Raw genomic sequence first — 26,470 nt, 5'->3', positions numbered from 1 at the left:
TCTGAAGCCCTCAGTTTGTTTCTCAGAGTCCATAGTCTCTCATGCTTCATTCCCCCTTCTGATTACCCCCCCTTCTTTATCCCTTTCTTCTCCTACCGATCTTCCTAGTTCTTATGTTCCATAGATGAGAGAAATCATATGATAGTTGTTTTTCTCTGCTTGACTTATTTCACTTATTATTATCTCCTCCAGTGCCGTCCATGTTGCAGCAAATGTTGAGAAATCGTTCTTTTGATGGCTGAGTAGTTGTAACTTTTTGAACTTCTACCAGCCACTTAGAATGCTGATAGACGCCCCATAGCTTTTCCAATGGATTGTGTTGCTGAACTTTTTAGGTTTTGCTGATCGGTAGAAAATTATATCTCAATATAGTTTTATTTTGGTATTTCTGTTATTATGATCAAGATTGAGCTTATTTTTAAAAGATTAAAGTCTACTTGTTTTTCTTCTTTTTTTAAAAAGATTTTATTTGTTTATGAGAGAGAGAGGGAGGAGCAGAGGGAGAGGGACAAGCAGGCTCCACTCTTGGCTTGGGGCTCCATCTCAGGACCCTGAGATCATGGCTTGAGCTGAAACCAAGACACTTAACCAACCAAGCCTCCCAAGTGCCCCTACTTGTTTTTCTTAATAAGATAATGTATCCTTTCTCAATTGTATAATTAAGGACCAAAAGCATTAGTGAAGTTCAAGCCTTAGAAGGGGTCGAAGAAGTAAGAAATTGGGGATAGCCTATGTAAAATACGCTTTTTATAAGTCTTAAAATAGGTAGTAGCTAAAAAAGGGATGAAATATGAAAGTTGAAGTGAAGGAGAAGAGAAAAGGAATGGAAGTGAAGGAAACAAGGGGAATATATTCAGAAACCTGACAAGGTCTCAGAGACTAAGCAGTTGGGTATAACCAGTAGCTCAACTAGGAAAGTTAACAGAATAAGTTAACCTGAAACTGAAGGGAGAGCTCTTTAATGAGTGTGTATGTGGATGATGGGATATAAAGATGCACTAAGGAGACAAGGTTGAGGAAATATACACTTCATGGTTCCCATCTCCTCTGAAATTGTAGGAAAGCTCATCTGATGAAAGGGAATATTTATGGGATACCAAAGAATAAGCAGAAAAATCTTATTTTTAAAATTGTACTTGTCGATTACACACAACACTATTGTGGGTTTAAAATTGATTTTTTTCTTTTGGTGGGCATCAGCCCAATTCAATTCAATTCCATAAATAATTTTGAACTCTAAATACACTGTGTTATGCTAGGAATTATTGGGGACACAAAAAATCAACGTGCTGTCTAGCCAATGAAAACTTTTTAGGTAGTTTAGTGCACAAACACTAGAATTTAAGTATAAATCTATATGCATAAATGCAATGCTATAGAAATATCACAGAACACTTTATTCTCAGAGTCCCAGACTCATTTTGCCAAATCCAATGGTCATTTACGTGTCTTCATATTATCTACTATGTGAACTGCATTTGATGCAATTGAACATTCCTTCCCTCTTGAATCTCTCTATTCATCTGACTCCTGGGAGATTTCATTCTTTCGATTTTTCACCAAACTAACTGGATGCTCTTTCTCTGTCTCCTTTGATAAATCTTCCTCATCATTCAACTCTAAATATTGGAATGCCTTGCACTCAGTCTTCAGATTTCTATCTTTTTAGTCTTAGCTCTTGTCTTCTAAGTTTATTTGTAGGCAAATGTCTTGCAGGGCCATGAGTTTAAATATGATCTATATTCTATTTTGATCTCAAGATCAGGACTTTTTCTTAGCATTATAACTATAAATGCAACTGGCTACTCATCATCTTCACTTGAATATCTCGAGATATCAAAATGAGTATGTTCAAAACTAACCTCTTACTTACTCCCTGCTTGTCCCCAATCCAACTTGCTTCTTCCCTATTTTCATCCATCTCACTTAATGACTACCACCATTCATCTATCTGTTGAGGACAATAAACTAGAATTACCGTCAATTATACTCTTACCCACACATTTCCTACCCCAAACCACATTCAATTCATCAGCAATAAGCAGAGCCTGCAAAATATTGATTTAGCTCCCATTATCCTGTTTGCTTAACTTTTCTCAATATGGCTCTTGAAGAGTTACATACTTTTTTCAGACTAATGGTTCTTTATTTTTTGTTAATTTTTTGTTGGTTGGTTGGTATAATGACTTCTCCTCAAAAAAACAAACAAAACAAAACAAAACAAAACCCTGCTAAATGAATACACTACAATCTGTGGCATGTAGCAACATCACAATTTTAGATAAACTGCACTCACAGATACACTTTCTATTTTCAAGTGAGAGAATAATCATACAAAACATATGGAGCAATTTTAGTTTACACATGTTTGAATGAACTCAAGAAGGTTGAAGTGGTGGCAACTTCTAGAACCTTCCACTCAGGTTTTTTTCCGACCCTGAAGATGTTTTTCTGTGTTATAATTGATTATTAAGTAGACTCTGTGGGCAAGAAAACCATAAGTCTCAGAAACATTGAAACCTTGGTAGAGGAAATGATTCAGAAAAAAAGGAAATTTAATAAATAAAAGAAACATTTCTGTGTTACATTTTATATACAATTTATTTTTTATCAAATTGTTGCTACTACTTATGTGAACTGATTTATTTTATCTATTCATATATTTTACAAATGTTGATTGTATATCTTGGGCTTTTATTTAACAGTTTTTCTCTTAGGAGGAATGAATTAGACATTAAGCAAGGGGTAATATGTATACTGAAATATCCCCAAATCAGTTACTTCTTACCACTTCTACCACTGATACTACAGAACCTTCTTGACTCAGCTCCCTGCTTCTACTTTTCACACCATACTTATTTTCCAAGAAGTAGCCAGAATGACCTTCTTAAGACTTAAGTCCTACAACTTCCCCAGTAAAAAAAGAAAATTCTAAATGACTTTCTATTATATTTCAAATTAATTCAATCTCCTTTCATGACTTGCAAGGCCCTCTCTTTCTCATTACTTTGCTTTCATTTTCCTAAGTAGCATTTTGGATATGGGGAATTATTATTATTTTTTGTCTACTTGCTTAGTGGCTATTTTCAACTTAGACTGAATCATCTATAGGCATATTGACCTTGTCTGTTTGTTTGCTACTGAATATCTAGAAAATAGAACATGGTAGGCATATGATAAACATTCAGTGAATATTTGATTAGTGAAAGAATAAATGCTATAAAAGTTGACTCTGGACTATAGAGTCAGAAAAGGCTTTCTGGAGATTTGCGACTTCTGCTGGGCCGGAAAAAAATAGGATAAATTTAGGGGAAGAGAAGCTAGAAACATATTTCAAACAAATGACACTTGACGGGTATGTTTTGAGTAACTTCGCTGTGATGAAAGGTTGGATTGAAAGCCTGGATTCATTATATACTATAGTGCCTTCTGAAACCCAGAAGAAATGACCCACCATCTGAAGACATACTGCCATAAACTGATGGAAAACACCAATCAACTTTAAGCATTTGAATTTTAAGCTATTTTACTAAAACCATTAATTTTATGTTTACTTTAATTTCTTAAAAATGCAGAGAACTTTTTGTTCCAGGCTCTACTGGTGTAATACTGAACTTAGAGTCAAATGAGATATCTGTTTAAAAGAGCTCTGGAAGGTAGAAGCTCAGGAAATTGGGTGCTGAGTCAAGGGGAAATTTTGTTTCTGCTAATTTATCTTTCTGCATTAGTTAATTTTATATTAGAATGTAAAGGCTAGAGTCGGAGCAATGGAGCTCTTATTCATCTTTCTGCTAAAGGCACTAGGAAATCAAGTAATCTGAGCTTCCATATAGTATTACCTATTTATACAAGGATGGTTATCTTAGGAGGAATACAGGAGAAAAATGAGTGTTGATTATCCTAGTGGTGTCTCCAACACTGGTAGGTACTATGGTGTTACAAAATACAGACAATATTTTCTCATTCTCAAGATGCTACAGTAACATGAGACATTGATCAATATACATCAGAGTGACATTGTTAATAATGATCAATTATATATACTGCATGTTGTATATCAGATGTTTTGCCTACCTAATAGGATATGATAGCCACAAAAATCATGTAAAGAAGTTGTACCCCCATTTTAAAGATAAGGAAGTTAAAGGTAAGTGGCTAAGTGCCCACATTTACAGAGCTGTGTGGTAGAGTGTGCCATGATTTAGAGGCCTATCTGGGTTAAATCCACGAGCAGACAAAATCCATGTTACTTTCACTATGCCATGCTAACAATTTCTAAGCCGATTAAGTGTCAGCAGCTAAGCAATGCTGGACTTCGTTTGTGAGGCCCTAGAGTCTGAAAGGGTCTAAAAGGATCCTGCTTTGTTTGCTGTCTAAAACGATACCATCTGTGGAAAACCTGTTTCTTGTTTGCTGCATATATTGGCTTCTGTAGAGATGTTACACAACATGTGAGGAAGAAAACATTTTTTGCCTCTGTTTCTGTCATACGGCAGGTGCTTTTTCTATTTCTCTTTTCTTTTTCCTGTAGACCTACGTCTTTCCTCAGCCCACAAATCCCCCAAATACTTTCTTAGACCATGCTGTCGATTATGAAAACAACTAGCCACAAATGGTTATTCAGTATTCGAAGTGTGCCTTGTCTAAATTGAGTGTAAAATAACCAGATTTTGAAGACTTAGTACAAATAAAAGGAATGCTAATATTTTTTACATTGATTATATGCTGAACTTATAAAATTTTAACATATTGAATTAAATGAAATATATTATTAAAGTTAATGTCACCCACTTCATTTTTCTCCTGTAATGTGGTTGTCAGAACATTTAAATTTTTTTCCAGTTACCTGGCCTGAAACAAACAAACAAACAAACAAATAAAAAAATAAATAAAATTCTTCAAATATAGTCCTTAAATTTCTATCTTTGCCCTTGGCCTTTTCCCCTATAGTGTTCCTCATTTTCTTTATCACTTGATGCCACTCCATGGAATCCCAACAGTGGTTCGAACTGAGTATGTGTCAAGTTAGCCCCTAATCTCTCTACAGAATCCTTCTCTTTCTCCTGCTTACTTCAGTTAAGATGTCCCTATTCCTGAAATCACCTAAAAAAATAAGCTTGGAATCTCTATGGATTCCTGGATACTGCTTATTCCTTACATTCAATCAGTCGCCATATTTTGGGGGCAACCATTTGCTTCTTACCATGTCATTTATTGTCATAGTTACTAATTTGGTCATCCATTAAGTCTTGTGTAGACTATGGCCAAAGGGGTCTTACTTGCTTTTATACTTCTATTTCTCTCCTTTTTTTTTTTTTAAAGATTTTATTTATTTATTCGACAGAGATAGAGACAGCCAACGAGAGAGGGAACACAAGCAGGGGGAGTGGGAGAGGAAGAAGCAGGCTCATAGCGGAGGAGCCTGATGGGGGGCTTGATCCCATAACGCCGGGATCACGCCCTGAGCCGAAGGCAGACGCTTAACCGCTGTGCCACCCAGGCGCCCCTATACTTCTATTTCTCTTGCTCCTTTACTTTGGCTATTTCAGATTCACCTTCTGTTTTCAGGATGATGGTTGGGTTCAAGTTAATTAACCCAAGAATATCTATTATCTATTCATATTTTATTCAGAGTTTTGAAAATAGTTTTGACTGCATTATTTTATGGGATCATTCAGCAAGTGAGTAAGAAAAGCAGGAGCTTTTCATAGATTTAATAGAAGAAGACAATGAAATATAGAAAAATTGAATTGTTTCAGGACATGTCAAGAACATACTTTTCTAAGTGTTTTCTGATATCTGATCCTGTGCTCTTAATATCTTATTATCACTGTAAGGAATAAAAAAAGTTCTAGAACAGAATTTTTTCAGTTGATTGCATGGAGAGAAGAGAATGAATGCTCCTACAACCAGGCATTTGATGCCTGTCTGAAATCTCCAGGCTCCACCACTTGCTAGATATCGTCTGTGGGATTTTGTGCAAGTTACTTAAACTCTTGAAGTCTGAGTTCCCTCATCTATAAAATGGGGAGTTTCCTCACAAGATAAAAAAGAAAATAACGTACATAAAGAACTTTGCCTTGTTTGTGGCACAAAATAATTGCTTTAAAAAGGTTAAATGTAGTGTGAATAGTAGCTGTAGAAGTAGCTGTTTTATCAGGTTGTCTAGAATCAAATGATGACCATATTTTTCCTTCATTATGATATAAAAATCATGGCAGGAGAATTCTGCTTTATTTCAATTCTAAGTATTATGATAACATTATGAAACTCATCAAGAGCAATTTCTTGCTATTAGTTTCATTTCCTCAATACAGCTGCACGGGGGAATGTAGTATAGCCATGTGGAGGAGAAGAAAGAAAGCTCTTTTCTTGTTCATTTACCAATTTTTGGTTGATTTGGAAATTTTCCTTCAAGCAGCTCAAGGTGTGTCCTCACAGAAAATGCCCTTTAATTTTGGAGAATTAATCAATCACACAGAGCAATTTAATTAATTAATTAATTAATGTCATTTATTTTTGGGGGGCAGCAAAGAAAAGTTTATTGAGCATAATACAAAGCTCCTGAAGAGGGAGGGGACCCGAGAGGGTTGCCCGCACAGAGGTATTTATTTATTTAAATTTTTTTTTACTTATTTTTAGGGGAGAGAGAGACAGAGAGCACAAGCAGGGAGAGCAGCAGGCAGAGGGAGAAGCAGGGTCCCCGTTGAGCAGGTGTTCCCACACAGAGCAATTTAAATAGTGGTAGAGAACCATTGACTCTTGGACTTGAAATTAAATGAAGCAAAGAAAAACTACAGACAAGGAGAGAGAAAAAAAGTAGAATTCTCTTCATCCATTTTTATTTTATATCTAATTTTTTCTAGGGTGGTAAGGTGGTGACATAAATGGTTCATGAGGCAGATATGCTAGGGTCCTAGTAAAGTGATTCTGAAAAGGAAAAATAAGAAATTTGGAAGGGCCAGGGTCTAGGCTGTTGATCCAGTTAGAGAAGAGTTAGAGTGTTTTGTTTTGTTTTTTCCCTGAGGAATCCTACTTGGGATACTATGTATGGAGGTTGAATGACTCCATCGATCAGAGTCCTAATTCTGAAAGCAGTCAGTGTTAGGATATTGGACTAATGAGAACAGGTGTGGTGCTGGGAAGTGACAGACCAAATGCTCAGTGGCAATGGTGCTGTCCTTGGAGAACTGGCTCCATATCCTACAGGCTAGAGGGCTTTAGGTTAGAAGTCTAGCTTAAAGAAGGGGGATTAACAAGTGGGCCATAGTTTCAGAGTGAGAAATCAGCTTGGAGACTAGAGACTGGTGAGCACGGCAGATGGGTAGAGTACGATTTGAGGCTGAGAAGGTGGGGAAGGCAAGATGCGGTGCTTGTTCTAACTTCCCCTGACCATGATGTACTGTATCCTAGGTCCATTTATCATCTTTTGATGTGGGGAAATAGGAAAAAAAAAGGAAAGAAAAAAAAGAAACCAGTGACACTTGGGACTGGGAATCACAGCCATGCTAATATGGTGGCCAACCTGAACTTGTTGGAAGTGCTCATGATACTGAGGGAATTAGAGACAGGGAGTTTCAGGCAGGCACCAGATGCCCGTAATGCTCTCCATGCAGTACAGAGCAATGCTGACAAATACAGTGTCTGATTTTAAAGAACACAGCCAATTTGGTCAGAAGAAACTCACAACTCAAATAGGGAACAGAAAACAATAGATGTCAGGATATAATTATCTGCCAAAATATCATAGGAACAATAAAGGGGGTCAGAGCAGGGAGGGGAGCAAAGGGGAACTTGCTTAGCAATAGCAAAAAGCACAGCACAGTATCCTACTCTCGGTAATGTGAGATAATGCTGAAAAAGTTATACAAATAGATGAAATAATATTAATCTCGGATGAACCTCTTTCTAAACAGATAGAGTCTCTTGGTTTTGTTCTCCATTTCTAATCCTACTGGCTTCGATTGAAAAATAATCAAATATAGAAAATGATATTGATTCAAAGGTGACTGGCACCATAGGTCACAGTCACAAAGGCCTGCAGACCAGTCAGGATATCTATGCAGATGAAGTAGAAAGGGAGGGAACCTCTGGATCGGAGAGAACTTGCCTTGTTTACAGGATGTAGAAGCTGTCCACCCCCGGCTGACTTCTACCATACATCCTTGACCAGCTTTCTATATCTTCTGATTTTTCAAGGGAAGACACACAGATCTGCACCTGTTTTTTGAGTACAAATCCTCATTTTTCAATTGGAAACTGATTCAAAACATTCTAAAACATTGTTCAGGCCCAACAACATATGTCCGTGGGTTGAATTTGGTTGGCAGTCTGCCGGTTTTCCACCTCTTCTTGAATTTATAGCTGCTCCTAAGAAAGCAGGAGCAGAGTGTCATGATTAGAAAGAACTAGACTCCTCCAGATAACTTACGTATACAGAATAAATCTTAATAACGGTTCAGAGACTCACTAGCACATTAGATTATTCTACAAAAAAACCCCCCATTTTTGTATAGATTTTTCATTGAGGCCCTTGTTCTGTTTGTCGAACTTTCATGAATGGGTTCCTTTTCCTAACTTGAAAGAACCAATGCTGTTCTATGGCTCATGTTCCTCAAAGCATTTTTTAACCATTAAAAGTTGTCTCCAAAGGCTAACTTTTCTAAGTAATAGCAAATGGAGTCATCCTTAATTTGCCTGGTATTTTCAAAGTCACATGATACAAGATATGGACCAGACATGTACACCTGCATGGGTGCATTGTTGTAGCGGAGAGGAAAGAGATTTGTATACCTTAGGTGGTGAAGATAATCTTAACAGCGGTTTAAACACATGCACACACCCACATGCACACACACACGCACATGTGAAGTCCACAGTGTGCTAGATGAGGAAATATAAGATGGGTGTGGCCGTATAACGCATTTCATCAGACAAGTTATCTATGAATAGATCAGCATCACTAAGTCTCAGCAGTAGTTAGGACAAAAATGTAAGTGAATAAAGGGAGGACAAAAGGAAAAAAGATTACTATTGAATGATTTTTAAAGAAAAGAGATAATCCTGATAGTCCTTTTAAAATTCTAGATATTTTATGCATTTCCTTTTGACTTCAGTGAGGCCGGGCCCAAATTCTGTATTTTGCTTTGTGAGGAGCCTAAATTAAAATAGATATTTGGCTGTACTACTTCGAATTATAGTAACATTCAATTAACTGGAACCTCGTTGGATAGATAATGTATCTAACCTTCTTCCCTACCTCCTGCTTCCTGGGGTGAGCCCTGAATTCCACTTTGAGGAAAGAGAAGCACGCCTGTTTAAATCTTAAATCGAGTATCCAGTCCCCAAACAACTCCTGGGTGGAGACTCCTAATTATGCACCTGAAGTTTTTCAAGAGATTAAGGCATCAAAACTGTCTTTTCAGCCTAGAAAGAAAAAGATACATTTTACGAAATAAATATACTTGGCATAGTAAAGGATATTCAAAAGCAAGAATTAAAAAATCAGTCAAAAACTTTCAATGAAAATAATGTGAACTAGTAGAAATTTTTGCCATTTTGATATTCTTGGTTTCATGAAAAGAAGCCTCGCTGCCCAAAAATTTCAGATTAAGTTTAGGTGAAAACAACGTTTTGTGGAATTTGTTTGTTCTCACACCAAACATCCTTTGATGTTTTACAAGCAAGAGAACTGTTTTCCAAATGTTTAAATTGATGTTGTTTTACTCACACTTACCAAGTTCATGATATAAACATTAAAAAAAAAAAAAACACTCATGCTGAAACACTCACAATAGACCCAGATTGCTTGTAGTATGATCCTGTTGGGTTTTTCCTTTATATCAAATAATTCATTTTTCAGTATCTACCTACTTAGCCACATAGTCCCTTCTCTTATTTTTCCCGACTATGATCAATACCACTTCCCCAACTACCAACAAATTCCAAAGTGAAATACATTCCCAGGAAACTTAATCAGCACAACGATATTAGCAAATATGAACTGAGTAGCATGGGATTTAAACGTAAGAACAATAGTAATTAGTAATAATTTTAGAACAATGTGGATATAAAATTTAAAAAGAGCTTTATGTAATTCTAGAGACTTGCTTGTCAGAAAAGTGCAGTGTGCCTCTCAATCACCAGGGTCAAGGCCAAAAAGGGAGTTTCTCAGGCTCCTCTTTAGTGTTGCTGGATGGGAGTCTTTGGAACGTGCAGTAGAGCCTGCATGTTGATGAAGCTTCGGATTGTTGATGACACGGAATCATTGTTGTATAGCTTTCTTACTCCTCACTAGTAAAGCCATTTGTTCCTTTTTAACTCAAGTTATTTCTGACCTTAACTCCTTGGAGAAATCTTAGTTTAATGCAGTTAATCTTTAGTTAATTCCAGTGGAATGGAATTTTGTGAGTTCAATATTAAATTATAACAAGTGATCATGGCTTTGGTCTGCACTTGCGATGCATACATAGGTGTCTTTCCCTTATTTACAAGTCCCAGTCCTTCAGCAAGTCATGCCCTTCCTCATTAGACATTTGCTCTGTCTTCAACCACAACTTCTGCTGGTCACCTGGTCATTCATTGCCTCATTCTGTTGCTAGGATTGAAGTCCTACCTCTCTACTGCCAGTCTTCCTTCTGGATAATTGAGATAGGGCTGAACAAATACCCAGTAATCAGAACTCTGGCATTTAATAACAAACCTTCTAGTTGATAACAGTTTGCAAATCTGAACTTCTGAGTATTGCCCTTCTCAGATTGTCAGTGGTTGTTTTTTCCCATCTGTCGGATAAATCTTTCTATTCACCTTGGATCCCCAGTTGCCAGTGTTCCTTAATATATGTGATTATTGGATACGACTGCACTTCTTGTCAACGTTTGTGGATAGGAGAGCTCCCCAGTATCTTTCTACTTCAGATCAAGAGCCAGATCCTGGTCCTTTCTCACCTCAATAAACCACGAGAGATGGCAGGTCTTTCTAATTAAAAGAAATATATATATGTATATATATATGAAATACATATGAATTATCTCTCTAGAAAGATACCCCTATCTCACAGCAAACACAGAAATTATTTCCAGAAGAATCACCGTTCTAAAAATAAAAGTTGAAACAACAAATCTTTATAAGGAAAATACAGGAATAGTCTTTGTGGTCTTGGATCAGGCAAGGATTTCTTAAAAGGACAAAAAAAAAATCACTAATCCTAAAAGGAAATAAATGATAAATTGGACAATACTAAAATTAAGAATGTCTATTGATGAAAAGATTGTATGAAGAGAGTAAAAAGTCACCCCAAGTGGGAAAAGATCATTATTGCAACATATATATTTTAAAATGGCTTGTATCCAGAGTAGAAAAATAACTTCTACAAATCAGTAAAAGAACAAAGAACCTAAAAGAAGAACTAACTAAAGTTTTTTTATAAGCACTCCACAGAAGAATATTACATAGCAATCAGCCACACAAATAAACTTGTTTGAGTGAAATAAGCTCAGCAATAAAAAGTACGTACTCCAGGTTTTCCATTTATATTAATTTTAAAAATAGGCAAAATTAAGAAGACAGAATAATGATTATTTTTAGTGGGGTGGGTGTAGAGTGACTGGAAGGGAGTTTCAGGGACTTCTGGAATGCTGAGACTGTCAAGTTTCTCAGTTTGGATGTGGTTACATGAGTGTGTTCAGTTTGTGACAATTCATTGTGCTTTATACACAAACATGGGCTCACACACAAATACACACACACTATTTAAAATGTATTTTATATATGCATAATTGAACGAGAAACTAATTTTTAAATGCATTAAAGGAAATATACTGAAATATTTTATTTTAATAGTGTCATTGTCACAACAATGGACTATGACATTACTGTCCCATTTTCAGACATGTCCCCTTGGCACTGAAATCCAATCCAATCAATTCAGACTTTGAAGACAGAAGCATTAGGGAAAAATGTCAGCCATATTTGACTACTGTCAATTACTGACTCCTGTTAATTACTGTCAAACACTAATTATGCAATATGCAGCTTCCCCATATTTTAACCTGGGCTGGCCAAGATAGAGATAGAGGGGTCCTGGTGTACTGCAATCAATGCGTGATTAGATTTAATCGGCTTGATGAAAGGGCTTTGCAACTGAGTCACATCCTTTAGGAATCAAATGTTATGGAACATGAAATCCCAAGAAACGAGCAATCACAGGTTAAAATGTACTTTTTGCCCTTGGTACTCTTCCAACAAAGATCAGAGAATGGGTCCTGTCCAGAGAGTGTCTGAGACGGCTTGTTTTGTCGGTGTTTCCTAATGTGGCTGCTGAGCAACTCGTTCTACACCCAATGTTTTCTCCTTAAGTGACATTTCATCATTCAGTGCCCTAAGATGGTCACCCTGTTTTCCCTTAATTGATACTTGTACGCAAGAGGCGGAAAATGGCTCAGCATTTCTTGCTAGATTAGGTCAAAACTGACAGAGGAAACAGAGGGAGGATTGCATTACTTATGCCCCTTATGGTTCTCCTGTGTATCTAAGGAGATTGCCATTTCATAAAATTTCTTATGCTGCCTAAACATAATTACAATAGCACAGGCATTTTATTCCTATTTGCTTTTCAATTTTGTACTACTTACCTGATCACCGGAGGGAAATTCAGAAGCAGTTCTACTAATCTTCGCTTTATTTTTCTTCTGTGTCTTAGTAAGATGTAATTGTACCCTTTGATATCTCTTCCTTAAGTGCTTCATTCTGTGTTTCCTGTGAAGTCTGCACCTTTCTCTTCACTTAATTGGTGACCGGAAGCATTAAACATGCACCCAGAGGTTCAAAAGGAGGTTCCTGAAGTTTCGGAGTATTTTTTTCCCAGATTACTTCTCCGGTGCTCTATCATAAGATCAGTGTTTACAAATAGATGCTATGGTATTTATTCTGATTTGAAGTTAATTGCTAAATAAAGAAGGCATCCCATGAGAGGCGTCCCATGAGAATGCTACCGTTCTTCAGCGGCTGCGGATCCATTTCCCTGGGTGTCTTTTCACCAAATCTTTTGGGAGGGGATTATGCCTGAAACAAATCATCAAAGTTTCCCGGGCTCTATAAGACAACACCCAAATGCTTTGCTAGAAATGGCAAGATTCTCCCCATCCAGCCGTAATGGACTATCTTTCCTCCCTCCCATATTCCACCGTTTGCTGTGGAGGTTCACTCCTGTTTTCTTTAAATCTGGTGATCTCGGCCAGTACTGCCTTTGACAACCCTGCTCTGCCTTGTGGATCTTCTTTCTATACAACATCAAGGTCAAATGTCACCTTTGCCTTAAGATTGTCCTCAGTCCCACCCTCCATTGCACTCTTACCAGACTCAATGGTAGGTAAGTGTGTTCATGTCTTCCCCGGGGGTTTTCAGTAATTTTTGTAGAAACTGTGGGACCTAATAAGTCTATTTTTCAGGGTAAAGCCTCAATAAAATACTTGAAATGTAAATCAGTTGCTTTGCTCCCAGTAAGATGGAGACTAAAAGGCTGAGGTGCCCAGGGGATGAGAGATGGCAACAAGATATCATGATCTAAAAAAAGATCAAGGTTGCCTGTCACACAATTTTGTCTGGGACTTATTCTACTTAAGAAATATATTTTACTTGTCATTTTCACCATTTAGAATGCCCACGGGTAATGACAATAACTGTACTACAGTTTATCCATGCAGCTGACTTGCCAAACTTTGTCAGTAAATGCAGAATATCACCCTGATTCCCTGATTAAGTTAAGTTAAATAAATGTGAAGCCTTATTATCACATTTCCTATATATAACACCTGCCTAGTCAAAGACAATGTTACCCAATGGGGTGGCTATGGTCAAATTCTTTTACTCTGATCTTCTTTTCTCATTATATTTGACATTTTTGAAACTGAGTTTTATTGCACTCTCTCTGCTTATGGAAGTGGTCTGGGGAAATTAGACTTAATAGAGATGTAGAAGCCACAGGGAAAAAAGAAAAGGAAAGTGAACTGGAAGGAAACTGAAATTAAAATGTTATTTTAGTAAATGGCTGCTGTGGTGGAGACGACAAACAATTGCAATGCAAGTTAATTACTGACCTGTCAGGAAAGTGTAGCACGAAGGTTGTGCCACACATTACTGGAGCTACCATGGCCACAAGTCATTTCCACAGGGGAACAAACAGACCGTGCTCTACCACAGATCAACATAAGATCTTTCCAGGGGATAGAAATGAATTTCTCACAGAAGTAATATTTGTCTGTGGCGTTTCCTTGAGTTCCTTAGCAGAGCTGAAGAAACAGCACTTCCCACACATTCTGGAAAAGGAATGGAGTCATATTGCCACAGAGGGCTCCTGGGTGTTGAGGAAACTGTAGCTCGTGGTGGGTGGGGTGACCAGACAGCTCACTTGCCATAGGGTGAAAATCGAGGCTAATGCTCATGGAATGGGAATTCCCTGAGGGCACCCCCAGTGCTTGCCTCTGTGACAGTTCTCCTCACAACATCTTCAGTGGTGATCCATGTCAGCCAAGGGAGTCCTTCTGTTTGGAGAAATCATATGAAGCATCTAAAGGAATTTGAAAGTCAAGGAAGACTTTTCCTATTGTCAGAACAAATAACCCTTCTAAATTCTAAGATGGTCATTAAAGGTACTCATTAAATTTATAAGAAAGAAAAAAAGGTTTAGTCTGAAATGAAATTAAGGTATCCTTCATATTTTTAAAAATCCATATTATTCTCCAAGGATGGGCCTTAGAAGGCATGAAAAACATTACTTTTTTTTCTGCCCCAGCTTATCATGCAATAATCATTGTTCATTGGACCTTCCAAACATTGGCCAGAGTGACTTATACATATTTTTTTAAATAAGAAATCGACTTGATCAAAGACATTTTCCAATTGGTTTTGCTAGGCTATGTACACTGGCATTAACTGGTTTCTAATTTGTTTTCCATTTATATATTCAATAAACATTTATTAAGTATCTATTGTTTTGTGAGGAAGCACAGGTAGATTTATAAACACTTAAATTGAAAGATGTACATGATATATACCTAATATGGCTTACTATGATCATATGATCTGCCTGATCTCTGTCAGACTTTCTTTGGAATTCTTGTAGCCTTATTTTCCCATACATGGTTTCCACTTGGCTTGGGGGTCTACAACTAAAGCAAGGATGTTTGGAGATGCAGGACGTGGGTTCTGTCCTGGAGCTACTTTGAACAGGCTGTGGCAGTGGGGGAAGGACACTCAGTATCTCTGAGCTTCAATCTTTTCTGCTCTGTAGCATGGAGATGGTAACATCGTGCTTATTCAGTTTCTCCTAGCCCAAATAATTCTTCCTACACTTTTATTTTTAATGCTACTGATGGGAAAGAGATGTCAAAAATATACTTTCTAACTCAAAAGGGCAAGCTGCTGAGCCTTAGTGTAATTAGCAGAGTGCAACAAATAATTGATGGAGCAGCTATGAAATTTATGATTAGACGGATTATCACATTCACTCCTATCTGGGTACTGGCGGTGGGAGTGGGAGAATCAGGCCCAGAATACCATTGAACCTCGTCTGGTGAGTGGAGCCAGTTTATGTGGCTCTTAAAAAAGTGCATTCTCATCACGGTTTCCTGTTTTTAAAGCAGTATTGAAAGTGGAACTAGAGCAATATCACAAGCTCCTCTTGCTCTTCTTTTGGCACAAATAAAATCAGGAAGTCTAGAGAAATTGTGAAGACAGTCTTAAGTGATTTACATTTCAATTTCTCACTCAGGGATATTTATTTGGAGAGTTTTGTGAAATCAATGGATATTTTAGACACATGCAAAATGAACTAATTCTTCAATATTTTCATTAGTCATTCACCACGGCTCTCTGCACCTCCTGTAAGAATGTAAATGCATAAGGCAACACTGTTTTCTCTAATAAATTTTGATAATAATGATGATTATGATAATCATAATGAGTAGATGATATGTTCTAGGAAGAACAAGGGGAATACTGAATAAGCATCACGATCACATGAAACTTAATATAACTTATACCTAACAAAATGTTTGATGTCACTAAGTGGAATATAAGTAAGCATAGACAAATGTTATTGATTTTACAATCTACTCTATGAAATAGAGAAAGTTGAGGGTCAATGAGGGAAGAAAACGGGGGTGAAACAACAGAATGATTTCAAAGGCCTGTGAATGTTCCTGGAATAATAACATGGAAAGACTCACAAATTGCAGGTTTTCATTGCCTTTCTGACTAGTGCATTGTGAAATTGATATGTATGTTCCTGCGAGCACCTTCACTCTCTGATGCTTGGAGCCAAGTCCTGCTAAACCCTGGGGTGTGAGGCTTTGCCTCTAGGTTGGGCAGGCTTCATAATGGAGTTTGTTCCCCTAGGACCTTCTTCCATAAACACTCAGAAATAAGACCACCATGGCAGGGCCTTCGCATTGCACAACTCCAGGAGACACCATTTACTAAGACTTGATGCCAGTGTCCTGTTCCTAGTCACAAATGCTCCCTCCCCCTGAATTCATTGAAGATCAGACATGGAGTAGTCTGACCATAGCTCTTCTGCTACAAGAATTTCTCCCACGTAGTCAGAAGAGTTTCCAGTCTGAGATTCAGGTAAATGATTCCCTGAGAGTTAAAGGGAAGTTTGAACAATCATCCATGCCATTATGTGAATTTGTTTAAGTATTTCCCTCCCATCTACATCTTTGTGATTCACCGAGAGGACAGATGTTTAAAGGAGATGGGTAAGGAAGAATGGATGGTGGAATTTCAGAAATGCTGACTCTGTAGGTGAGACGGGGCCTAAGTAGGTGATGCAGAGGGGGGCTTCGGCAGCCAAAATATGAAAAGGATCATAGGGTGTCTGGCAGAGGAACAATAGAGTATTAAGATGCAGGCAAGGAGAAAATGAGAAGTTGAATGAGGGTGAAGAGAAAGGGCTATAAGTGGAATCCAAATACAACTTGAAAAATTTGGCCAAAACAACCTTCTCCACTTTGTATGAGGGTCTCCTAACAGGAGGGATGGAAATAAATCATCTCTGAGCCCTCAAGTGCAACAGTTAAAAGTTCCACAGCCATTAGTATAGCAGTTCTTTCAGCCCCTCAGATTTCCTTCCTCCTCTGTCCTCTCTCCTTCCTCTTGCACATCCCTGGGTCCTGTGAGCAGGGGATGGGGGTCCTGCACACCTCTGTCTTGCACTCATTTCATCTATACGATGCATTTGTGTATTACGCCATGGAAACCTCTCTTCCTTCATTGCTCCTTCAGAGAGTCTAGAATACCAGCCCCTTACAGTCCTGCTGGGTTAGAAGGAAGGGGCACTCAGTTAGTCCTTCAGCCCCACGAGAGGCTAGCAAGATGACAGACTCACGCACACTGAGGTTAAATGCCTTTTCTTCACAAAAGCCATCATTTCTCTTTTCCTTGAGCTTTTTGGTACTATGTTTTCCCTTCATGGCACGTTTAAACATCCACGTTATAATCTCACAGTTATTTGTATACTTTTGGACTGCTGAGCCCTTAGTCTGAAATGCTTAACCTGTCCTGACTTAGCACCAGCACCAACTCATCTACCTTTGCACACTTTCTCTCCACCTCCCAGTTCCACCTGAGTTTGATGCCGTTACTCCTCTCCCCACATGGACACAACTCTATTTCCACTTCATTATTGATTTGTTTCTCTATCACCCTCACCAACCCATAAGGCACCTGATATTAAAAGAAGAAGAAGAAGAAGAAGAAGAAGAAAGAAAGAAAGAAAGAAAGAAAGAAAGAAAGAAAGAAAGAAAGAAAGAAAGAAAGAAAAAAAAAGAATCTCCAACCTGTGATACAGTGCATGCCACTTAGGAGACACTACATAAATGTTGAATGCATCATTTATTTTCTGCTGGTGGAAATCTTTAGGAGGGGGTTTTGTGTCATACTGTATTCTTCTCAGAGCAATATGGTGCTCTGCGAAGTTAGATACTGTCAAATATTTGCCAATACGAGAACAATTATGAAATAATATCTAGTGAATGTAATTGTAGAACACAAACTACTAGGGAAGCTGAATAAAGAGAAAAACTAGAGTGCCTTGGGGTATCAACAACATGTGAAGATGGGGGCAGATGGGAAAGGAAGTAATGGCTAGAGGAGAGAAAGTGTGAAGAGAGAGAAATCACCTTACTACAACTAGAGGAGTAGTCAGCCTAACAAAAATGTCTGAAGAAAGAAGATTCTGAAAGATTTTTTCTGCAGCCTGTCCCCAAGAAAATAGGTGGGGAAGCCAGATGAGAGGCCTTTTAAGCAATCCAGCCTTTTGACAGTAACTCATCACTAGGCAAATAACGAGTTGATTGTAAAATCATTGCAAGAATGCGAGTGTTGATTTGACATTGAAATTCGTGCAGACTCTGAGGAAGGAACATGTTCTATAAATGGCACGTGGCAAGGCTATGTAAATACAGTGGCTTCATGCTCCTGGCCGGAAGATAGTGGCTTTAGCCCTAGTGATTTCCCTCACTAGCATTACAAACACACCATCTTTTATTTCAATCTAATGAGTAACATGAAAGATCAAGGCTTACATGCACTCAGAAGAGAACCCAGATTTTTCTAAAAGACTTCTGTGTTTAATCATAGATTCCCCTCAACCTCTATCCAAATTCCTTGAGGATCAAGTGATACCAAAGCATTTACCTTGTTGCTTATCTGCCTAAAATTGTTGAGCTTTCTAAATCTTCAGTAATACTTTCTTTGACTGCATCAGTAAAGAAAAAAGAATCCTACAGATCACAGCAATCCTCTTGGCTGACCCACTCACTAATGATTTTTTTTTTCCCAGTGATGAAACAGAGGTCTGTAGGCTTGTACACAACCACAAAGGTGATCAGTACAGACAGTACTGTCACTAGAAGTCATCATGACCCCTTTTCATGCAACCAGTCTAATTACCATGAATCCAAGGCCACTATTATAATGACAATCCCTCAATTTTCATTGTTTCATTTTTCCTAACTCTATTCACTAAAATATACCCTGAATAATCTCGTGCTTTAATTTTTAACTTTTTAAGAACTTGAGTATAGTTGAAACAAAATGTTATATTAGTTTCAGGTGTACAACACAGTGATTTGACAAAATTTTACATTTACTATGATCACTACAAGGATACCTACCATCTGTCACCGAACAACTCTATTACAGTATTAGACTCTATTCCTTTTCCCGTGGCTTTTATCCCTATGACTCACTCACTCCATAACAGGATGCCTGTATCATCTACTCCCCTTCACCCATTTTGCCCATCTCCCCACCCTCATTCACTCTGGCAACCATCAATTTGTTCTCTGTATTTATAGGTCTGATTCTGCTTTTTGTTGTTGTTTATTCGTTTGTTTTGTGTTTTGTTTTTTAGACTCCATGTGTGAGTAAGAACATGCGATCTTTCTATGTCTCAGTCTGACTTATTCCACTTAGCATAATACCCTCTAGGTCCATCCATGTTGTTGCAGATGTCATGATCTCAGCCTTTTTTGGCTGCATAATATTCCATTGCATGTATATACCACATCTTCCTTATCTAGTCATCTATCAATGGACACTTAGTTTGCTTCCACACCTTGGCTATTCTAAATAATGCCGTACTAAACACAAGGGTGCATGTATCTTTTTGAATTAGTGTTTTTGTTTTCTCTGGATAAATACCCAGTAGTGTAATTATTGGATCATATAGTATTTCTATTTTTAATTTTTTGAGGAAATCCCATACTGTTTTCACAGTGGTTGCACCAGTCTACATTCCCCGCCAAGAGTGTACGAGGGTTCCTTTTTCTCTGTCTCCTCACTAACACTTACTACTGCTTTTTTTTTTTTTTTTTTGACTTTAGCCATTCTGACAGGTGTGAGGTGATATCTTACTGTGGTTTGGATTTGCCTTTCCCTGATGATTAGTGATGCTGAGCTTCTTTCCATGTGTCTGTTGGCTATCTGTATGTCTTTTGGAAAAGTGTTTATTCAGGTCCTGTGCCCATTTTTTTTTTTTAAGATTTTATTTATTTATGTGACAGAGAGACAGCCAGCGAGAGAGGGAACACAGCAGGGGGAGCGGGAGAGGAAGAAGCAGGCTCCTAGCGGAGGAGCCCGATGTGGGGCTCGATCCCAGAACGCCGGGATCACGCCCTGAGCCTAAGGCAGACACTTAATGACTGTGCTACCCAGGCGCCCCCCTGTGCCCATTTTTTAACTGGATTGTTTGTTTTTTTGGTGTTAAGTTGTTCTTTCTACATTTTGGATACTAACCCTTTATCAAGTATGCCACTGGCAAATATCTTCTCCCACTCAGTAGGTTGCCTTCTAGTTTTGTTGATGGTTTCTTTTGCTGTGCAGAAGCTTTTTACTTATTTTCATGTAGTCCCAATAGTTTATTTTTGCTTTTGTTTCCCTTGCCTGAAGAGACATATCTAGAAAAATGTTGCTACAGTCAGTGTCAGAGAAATTACTACTTGTGTACTCTCCTAGGATTTTTATGGCTTCAGCTCACACATTTAGGTCTTTTCCATTTTCAGTTTATTTTTGTGTATGGTGTTAGAAAGTGGTCCAGTTTTATTCTTTTACATGGAGCTGTCCTGTTTTCCCAGCACCATTTATTGAAGAAACTGTCCTTTCCTCATTGTATATTCTTGCCTCTTTTGTAATAGATTAGTTAACCATATAATCATGTGCTGATTTCTAGGCTTTCTACCCTGTTCTACTGATCTGTGTGTCTGTTTTTGTGCCAGTATCATACTGTTTTAATTACTACAGCTTTGTAGTATGTTTTGAAATCTGGAATCATAATACCTCCAGCTTTGTTTTCTTTCTCAAGATTGGTTTGGCTATTCAGGGTCTTTTGTGGTTCCATACAAATTTTAGTGTAGTTTATTCTGGAAAACTCATGATAGTAATAGTAGAATCCTCATAAATATCGAAAATTCATAGATTTGCTTTGTTATTGTGAAATACTTTCTGATTGGCTATGAAAAATTAATAGCTTCAATAATAAATAATACACAGAATAAAACCAAAAATTTATTATCCTATACTGGGGTATATGGAAAATGCATTTCCTTTTTTTTTTTAGCAGTTATCTATATAATAATACTCTATATCTTATTCAAGTTAGAAGTAGAGTAGAGGTAAGATTCCCTATGTCTGTATTAGTAGTCAAATTTGATACATTTTAAAATCCTTCTCATCAAAGCAGCTGTTATTATATTCCTATGGAATAGTGGAGATGAGATTTTCTTTTTTTATTACTTCAAATTTTTATTTCAAGTCTTATTGAGATGGCTCTTTTATTCTCAACAAGATGAGTTTTTATAATATATCGCTCATGAAGCATAAAAATGAAAGTATGAGCAAAATAAAGACTTAAGAAACTTAAGTCAACTTAATTAAGTAATTTTTAAAACAGTTTTCCTGTAAAAGTCTCTATGAAGTATAACTGAAATACAGTAGTGCAAGTACTTATACAATTTGATCATTTTTAATATATGCGTACAATTGTTAAACCATCACCACAGTCAAGCTAACAAACATATCCGTCACCTCCAAAAGTTTCCTTGTATTCACCATAATCCATTTTTCCTTTCATGCCATCTTTAGGCAATCACTGATCAGCTTTCTGTAATTAAATATTGGCTTGCATTTTCTGGACTATTACATAAATGAAATCAGAAGTACTCCATAGGTACTTTTTTGGCCTGGCCTCTTTCACTCAGGAATTTGCAATTCATCCATGTGATTGCATGCATCAATAGTCCATTCCTCTTGTTGAGGTAACTAGAATGTGTCTGTTTACCAGTATGGGTGTTTTGTTTTGTTTTGGAACAAAATACAGGTCCTCCGCTTTTTCTGTCCATTATTCTTGGGAAAATTATTAGTCTCTCTGATCTTTATTTTTCTCTTCTAAAAAAGTATGAGTTTAATATCTATCTCTTGGGAGTTTTGCAAGAATTAAATCACTGAGTGCATTGCCTGGCACATAGTAAATGCTCAACAAATATCAACTTCTTTTCTAAGTTATTACTCAATTGCCTTACTGGTACCAATTATGAGGTAACACTTGGCCTCCTATTAAAATGTTTTCATTCTTTTCTTAGCTTCAACATTACCATGATGCTAGCTAACCCCATTGTCTTCCAACAGATATACGGGTACCAATACAGTTAGCTCCCTAAAATACAATCCTTCTTTTAGATTATCCTGGCCTCTGTAACTGATGACAATTTTTTTCTACTATTGGACACATGTGCCCAGGCCAGCTCTGGAATGTCTATAGGTGAGACAGGGAGACAACAATCAGCCCACATGGGGGTCTGTTTCTAGAAGCTCAGAAGCTGTGTTTGCATTGTAATTGTTCTCATTTAAATGAGATGATATATTCCTCGGAGGGGCTTATGGAGAGGGGCTGTTGAAAAGGATTATGGATTTAGCGAAGCAGCTAAAGCCCTCCTAATCTGCCCGCGGATGCTGCCACAGTTTAGTTCTCTTCATTTGCTTTTCCAATTATTGTTTCATCTCTGCCTCTCCTTTAGCATGTGCCTGCCCTGAATTTTCCTGCCTAAATCAGACTTCTCCCATTAAAACAAATATCAATAAATAAATGGGTTTGATTTTCTCTTTTTTCATATTCTTCATCAACATTATGTCCAACAAAGCTACTGAATCTAGTTCAGTTGGCAGATGGCGGTGGACAAAGGACCTTTCTTTAATTTCCCTCCTTGGGTATTGTGATTGGGGGTAGGGGATAGGACTGAGCACCATGCAAAGAAGGCCAAGCCAACAAACATATTTCATAGTCAATGCGACTAGCTTAGTTTGCCCTAAAGCCAGTTCTACTCACTTAAATATGACCTTATCCATGTAGGTTTTTGGTCACCAAAAAAGGCTGTGGGTAAAAGGTCAGTGACATTGTGAATGAAAACAGTGACATTGTGAATGAAAACATCATGGCCCCAAAGATGTTTAATTGGCATTTCTACATAAGGAAGACTATCATATTGCCATTAGGACTTCTGTAATGGATTAGGAACAACACAAGTATGGATGCTGGCTGTGAACTTGGAAGTCCTCTGGCATGCATAGTACTGTCCACATACAGAGGCCCCACTTGATAAAAACAATTGCAAAGTAATTACCTTCTCCACTATTCAGAGAGGTGGAGATTGTTGCATTTTTGTACCTTAGTGATGAATAGGAAACTGCACCCCACCAAGTTTTTCTTGGAAAAGATATATTTAGAATAACATGATGCTTTTATATTTTATCAGGATAACGCTATAATATGCAGAAGTCTACGAATTCTGATACCTCTGTGGAAACACTGAATTCCACCCGTCAAGGCACCGGAGCTGTGCAAATGAGAATCAAAAATGCCAACAGCCACCACGACAGGCTGAGCCAAAGTAAATCCATGATCCTTACGGATGTTGGGAAGGTCATTGAACCCGTAAGTCAAATACCCCCAAACCCCCATGTTCCGTGATACAGAATTCCGTTAAAAAAGAAAAAAACCCAACTAATTAGCTTTGTTTTATTTGTTTTCCTAATGTGCATGAGAAAACTGTTTTTGTAATGCATTTTATCTTGCCTACTTATAGTCATAATAATATCCCCAGTTGCGAGAGAGGAGCTGGGCTTAATCCAGAGCGATAAAGTGGATTTGGAGCTAGACTGAAGAGCACCTTTGACTCATTTTAAGGGCCTCCACTATCATGCTTCAGTGTTATAAAAATAATGAGGTTATGCTAGCATGTGGTGTTTGTACTTCCAAATACAGTACATCACTTTGAAAAGCCAGAGGCTAAAATTAGCTAAGAATGAACTGAGGGGAAAAAAAATCTTAAAAAAAAAACCATGAAAATCTCTTTCTTAAAATCTCCCAACGATATATAATATTGGAATTACGATTTGATTTGGAATGAGCTTAAATGGTGTGGCGATGGAAGGCTTGGAGAGGAAGCCATTTTGTCTCGATAATGTGTCATTAGGAAGATTTGAAATAAAATAGTTAGAGATGAACTCTACTGCCAATTGTGTCCCTGCCCCTGCACGCATCCTGAGCCACTAAACACACTGATTGCGATGAGTCTCCTCTGGTTAATTTTCTTCCATAATGGTGGTAACTTGCAGCTGAGGCCATAGGATGTTACAAAATTATTTATGCAATGTTAGCCACTCTTTTGGACCCCAGATCTATTTTGTTTCTCACAGTGAGAGCGAGAGCGGGAAATAGGTTAGCTGGGGACAGGCTCTGAGTCCCAGTCATTCTGCAGAAACATGTGAGCTATTAATTGAGTGTTCTGTTAATATCGTAGGGGCCTATGAAATATTCAGCTCCCTAACTGAGTTATTAAATGGGATAAACTTACTGAGTAGCATGTTACCGATTATATTTATCCTCTGTTTTCACTTGAATTTCAAGTGCGAAATTAACCCACCACCCTCTCAAGAGCTTGAAGAAGTACATGGTATTAATCATGGTTTCTTCAGGTATTATAGACAAATTTAGCACGAGGAAGCCAGTGATTATATGTCGGGAGTGGGAGATACATCCTGAGATAAGGTACCGAGAGATGTGTTTTTCTTTATTTACTCTCTCATTTAAAAGTATTGTCTGCTGGGAGGCACAACACTGCCAGCCTGACTTTGCTTTTCAACCAGCTAAAATGTTCCTCAACTCTGAACTCGAGACAGTGGTTAGAGTAAATGATTGGAATCTCTATAATGTATTATCAGTAAGAACTGTACCTTTGAAAAAGTTTAAAAGTTAAGTATATTTAATGATGCCTAACATATTTTATTGGCTGTGTTTAACAAAAGGCACTATGCCGCAGTTGTTTTTGACAAGCATGAAAACATCACAGCATGAGACTGCAAAAGGAATTATGGAGAGAAATTACAAGTGATCCATCTCTCAATGAATTATCCACCTCAATAGCCCGCAGAACTCAGCTACCAATTAACACCTACTTTATTACATGTTGGGATGTACTTAATAACTTTCATGTGTTTATGCACTATTACCTTGACTGATGCCTCTTGTACAATTAGGCATAATTGGCATATCAATATGCAAAAGTTAAAAGGATTAACCCTCTTAAAACTAATGAGCATTTCTGTATCCAGCTGCTAAATGAGACAAAATTAGCATTTTTCACTTTTGGGCAGGATTTTATCATGCAGTTTCTCATTGTTGATATTACCTTGTTACATAACTTTAGTTTGGGGGGTTATATGCTGGACTGCTAGAGAAGAGTTTTCCAAAGTTAAATTAGCTATAATTATCCCAGCTTTTGTTTCCGCATTCTTAGCCTGGGCAATATGTATTCCTCGATAAGGAACAAAAATAAAAGTTACTTTTGGTTATGTGTGCTCAGTGCATAATTATATAAAAGGGGTATTTTAGTGAGGATATGTCATTTCACCGAGAAAACTTGGCTCAGAGATACTGTATTGAAAGCTTGCCATGGCACTAATTTTCTTTCTGTCTCGGTTCTTTTCATCTTTTTTTTCCATGCACAATTTTCTGACTAGATACTGACAGAATGTAAAGTATTTTGGCATATTTATTCAAACAAGCCTGTTAAAGATATCTGCTCAAGCTAAACTAAGAACTTGATTTTTCAGAAGTTAGAGGTTGGGGTGAGGTCAAGGGGGGAGATCTCGAACTTAGGAGAGGCAGGAGGAGATGCATTGTAAAAATGTGTGCACGGGTCACATGCAGCATGGTTTTGTTGTAACAGAGACACTTACGTTTAATCTGTACAGAAAAAAATTAGGACTACTTAGAGACACACACACACACGCGTATATATGTTTTGCATCGTATTTAATGTATGTGGCACATACATACCACGTGTCCCCTGGCATGCCTATTATGCAAATGTAATATGGACTTATTGGAGTATATAACATAAGAATCTGATGTTACATTCGCAACGATTCAACTTATTACAGACAATGATAAAAGGTTCTCAGGTCCAATCAATTGTATAATTTTGTCATTAATTCATAAAATCCTCTTTATTATCGCGTTCAATTAAAAATATGTCTAACATGACTGTGAACTTGGAACACCATATTAAATTCCCCTGGATATGTCAGAAGAGCCTATATTCTTGGTATCCTAAAGAGAGGAGCAGGCTGACATGCCAATATAAACATTTATTCGACCCTGTGCTATGCAAACACAGGTGAAGTTACATTCCAGTTTTCATTACCTAAGGGCTGCAGGGAAGCATTTCAGTAAAACAGGTATTAATCTTCCATTAGTATTTCGTTGGCGGTGTGCAACATTTTCTTTAAACACCAAATAACCATTTTTCTGTAGTTAATAAGATCAACGCCTTTTCAAAATCTGAAAAGGCCACTTTGCTACCTGGCCAATGTGGGAGAGGGGGAAGTTTGGACACGGGAGAACGTGGTTAGC

At 37.6% G+C, this 26,470-nt stretch overlaps 1 protein-coding gene across 1 annotated transcript in view; it reads left to right on the top strand.

The window, feature by feature from the left end:
- Nucleotides 1-26,470, top strand: part of ARHGAP15 (Rho GTPase activating protein 15) — a 594,269-nt gene that overhangs the window by 5,117 nt on the left and 562,682 nt on the right. Inside the window, 1 exon segment of the mRNA XM_008695878.2 lies at nucleotides 23,310-23,488. Within this exon segment, the coding sequence (XP_008694100.1) occupies nucleotides 23,324-23,488 (165 nt within the window). The 5' untranslated portion in view covers nucleotides 23,310-23,323.

Source organism: Ursus maritimus, unplaced genomic scaffold (assembly GCF_017311325.1).
Source record: "Ursus maritimus isolate PB19 unplaced genomic scaffold, ASM1731132v1 scaffold_1, whole genome shotgun sequence".
NCBI lineage: Eukaryota > Metazoa > Chordata > Mammalia > Carnivora > Ursidae > Ursus > Ursus maritimus.
Note: the sequence above shows the minus strand (reverse complement) of the source record. Positions and strands in the feature narration are given on the sequence as shown.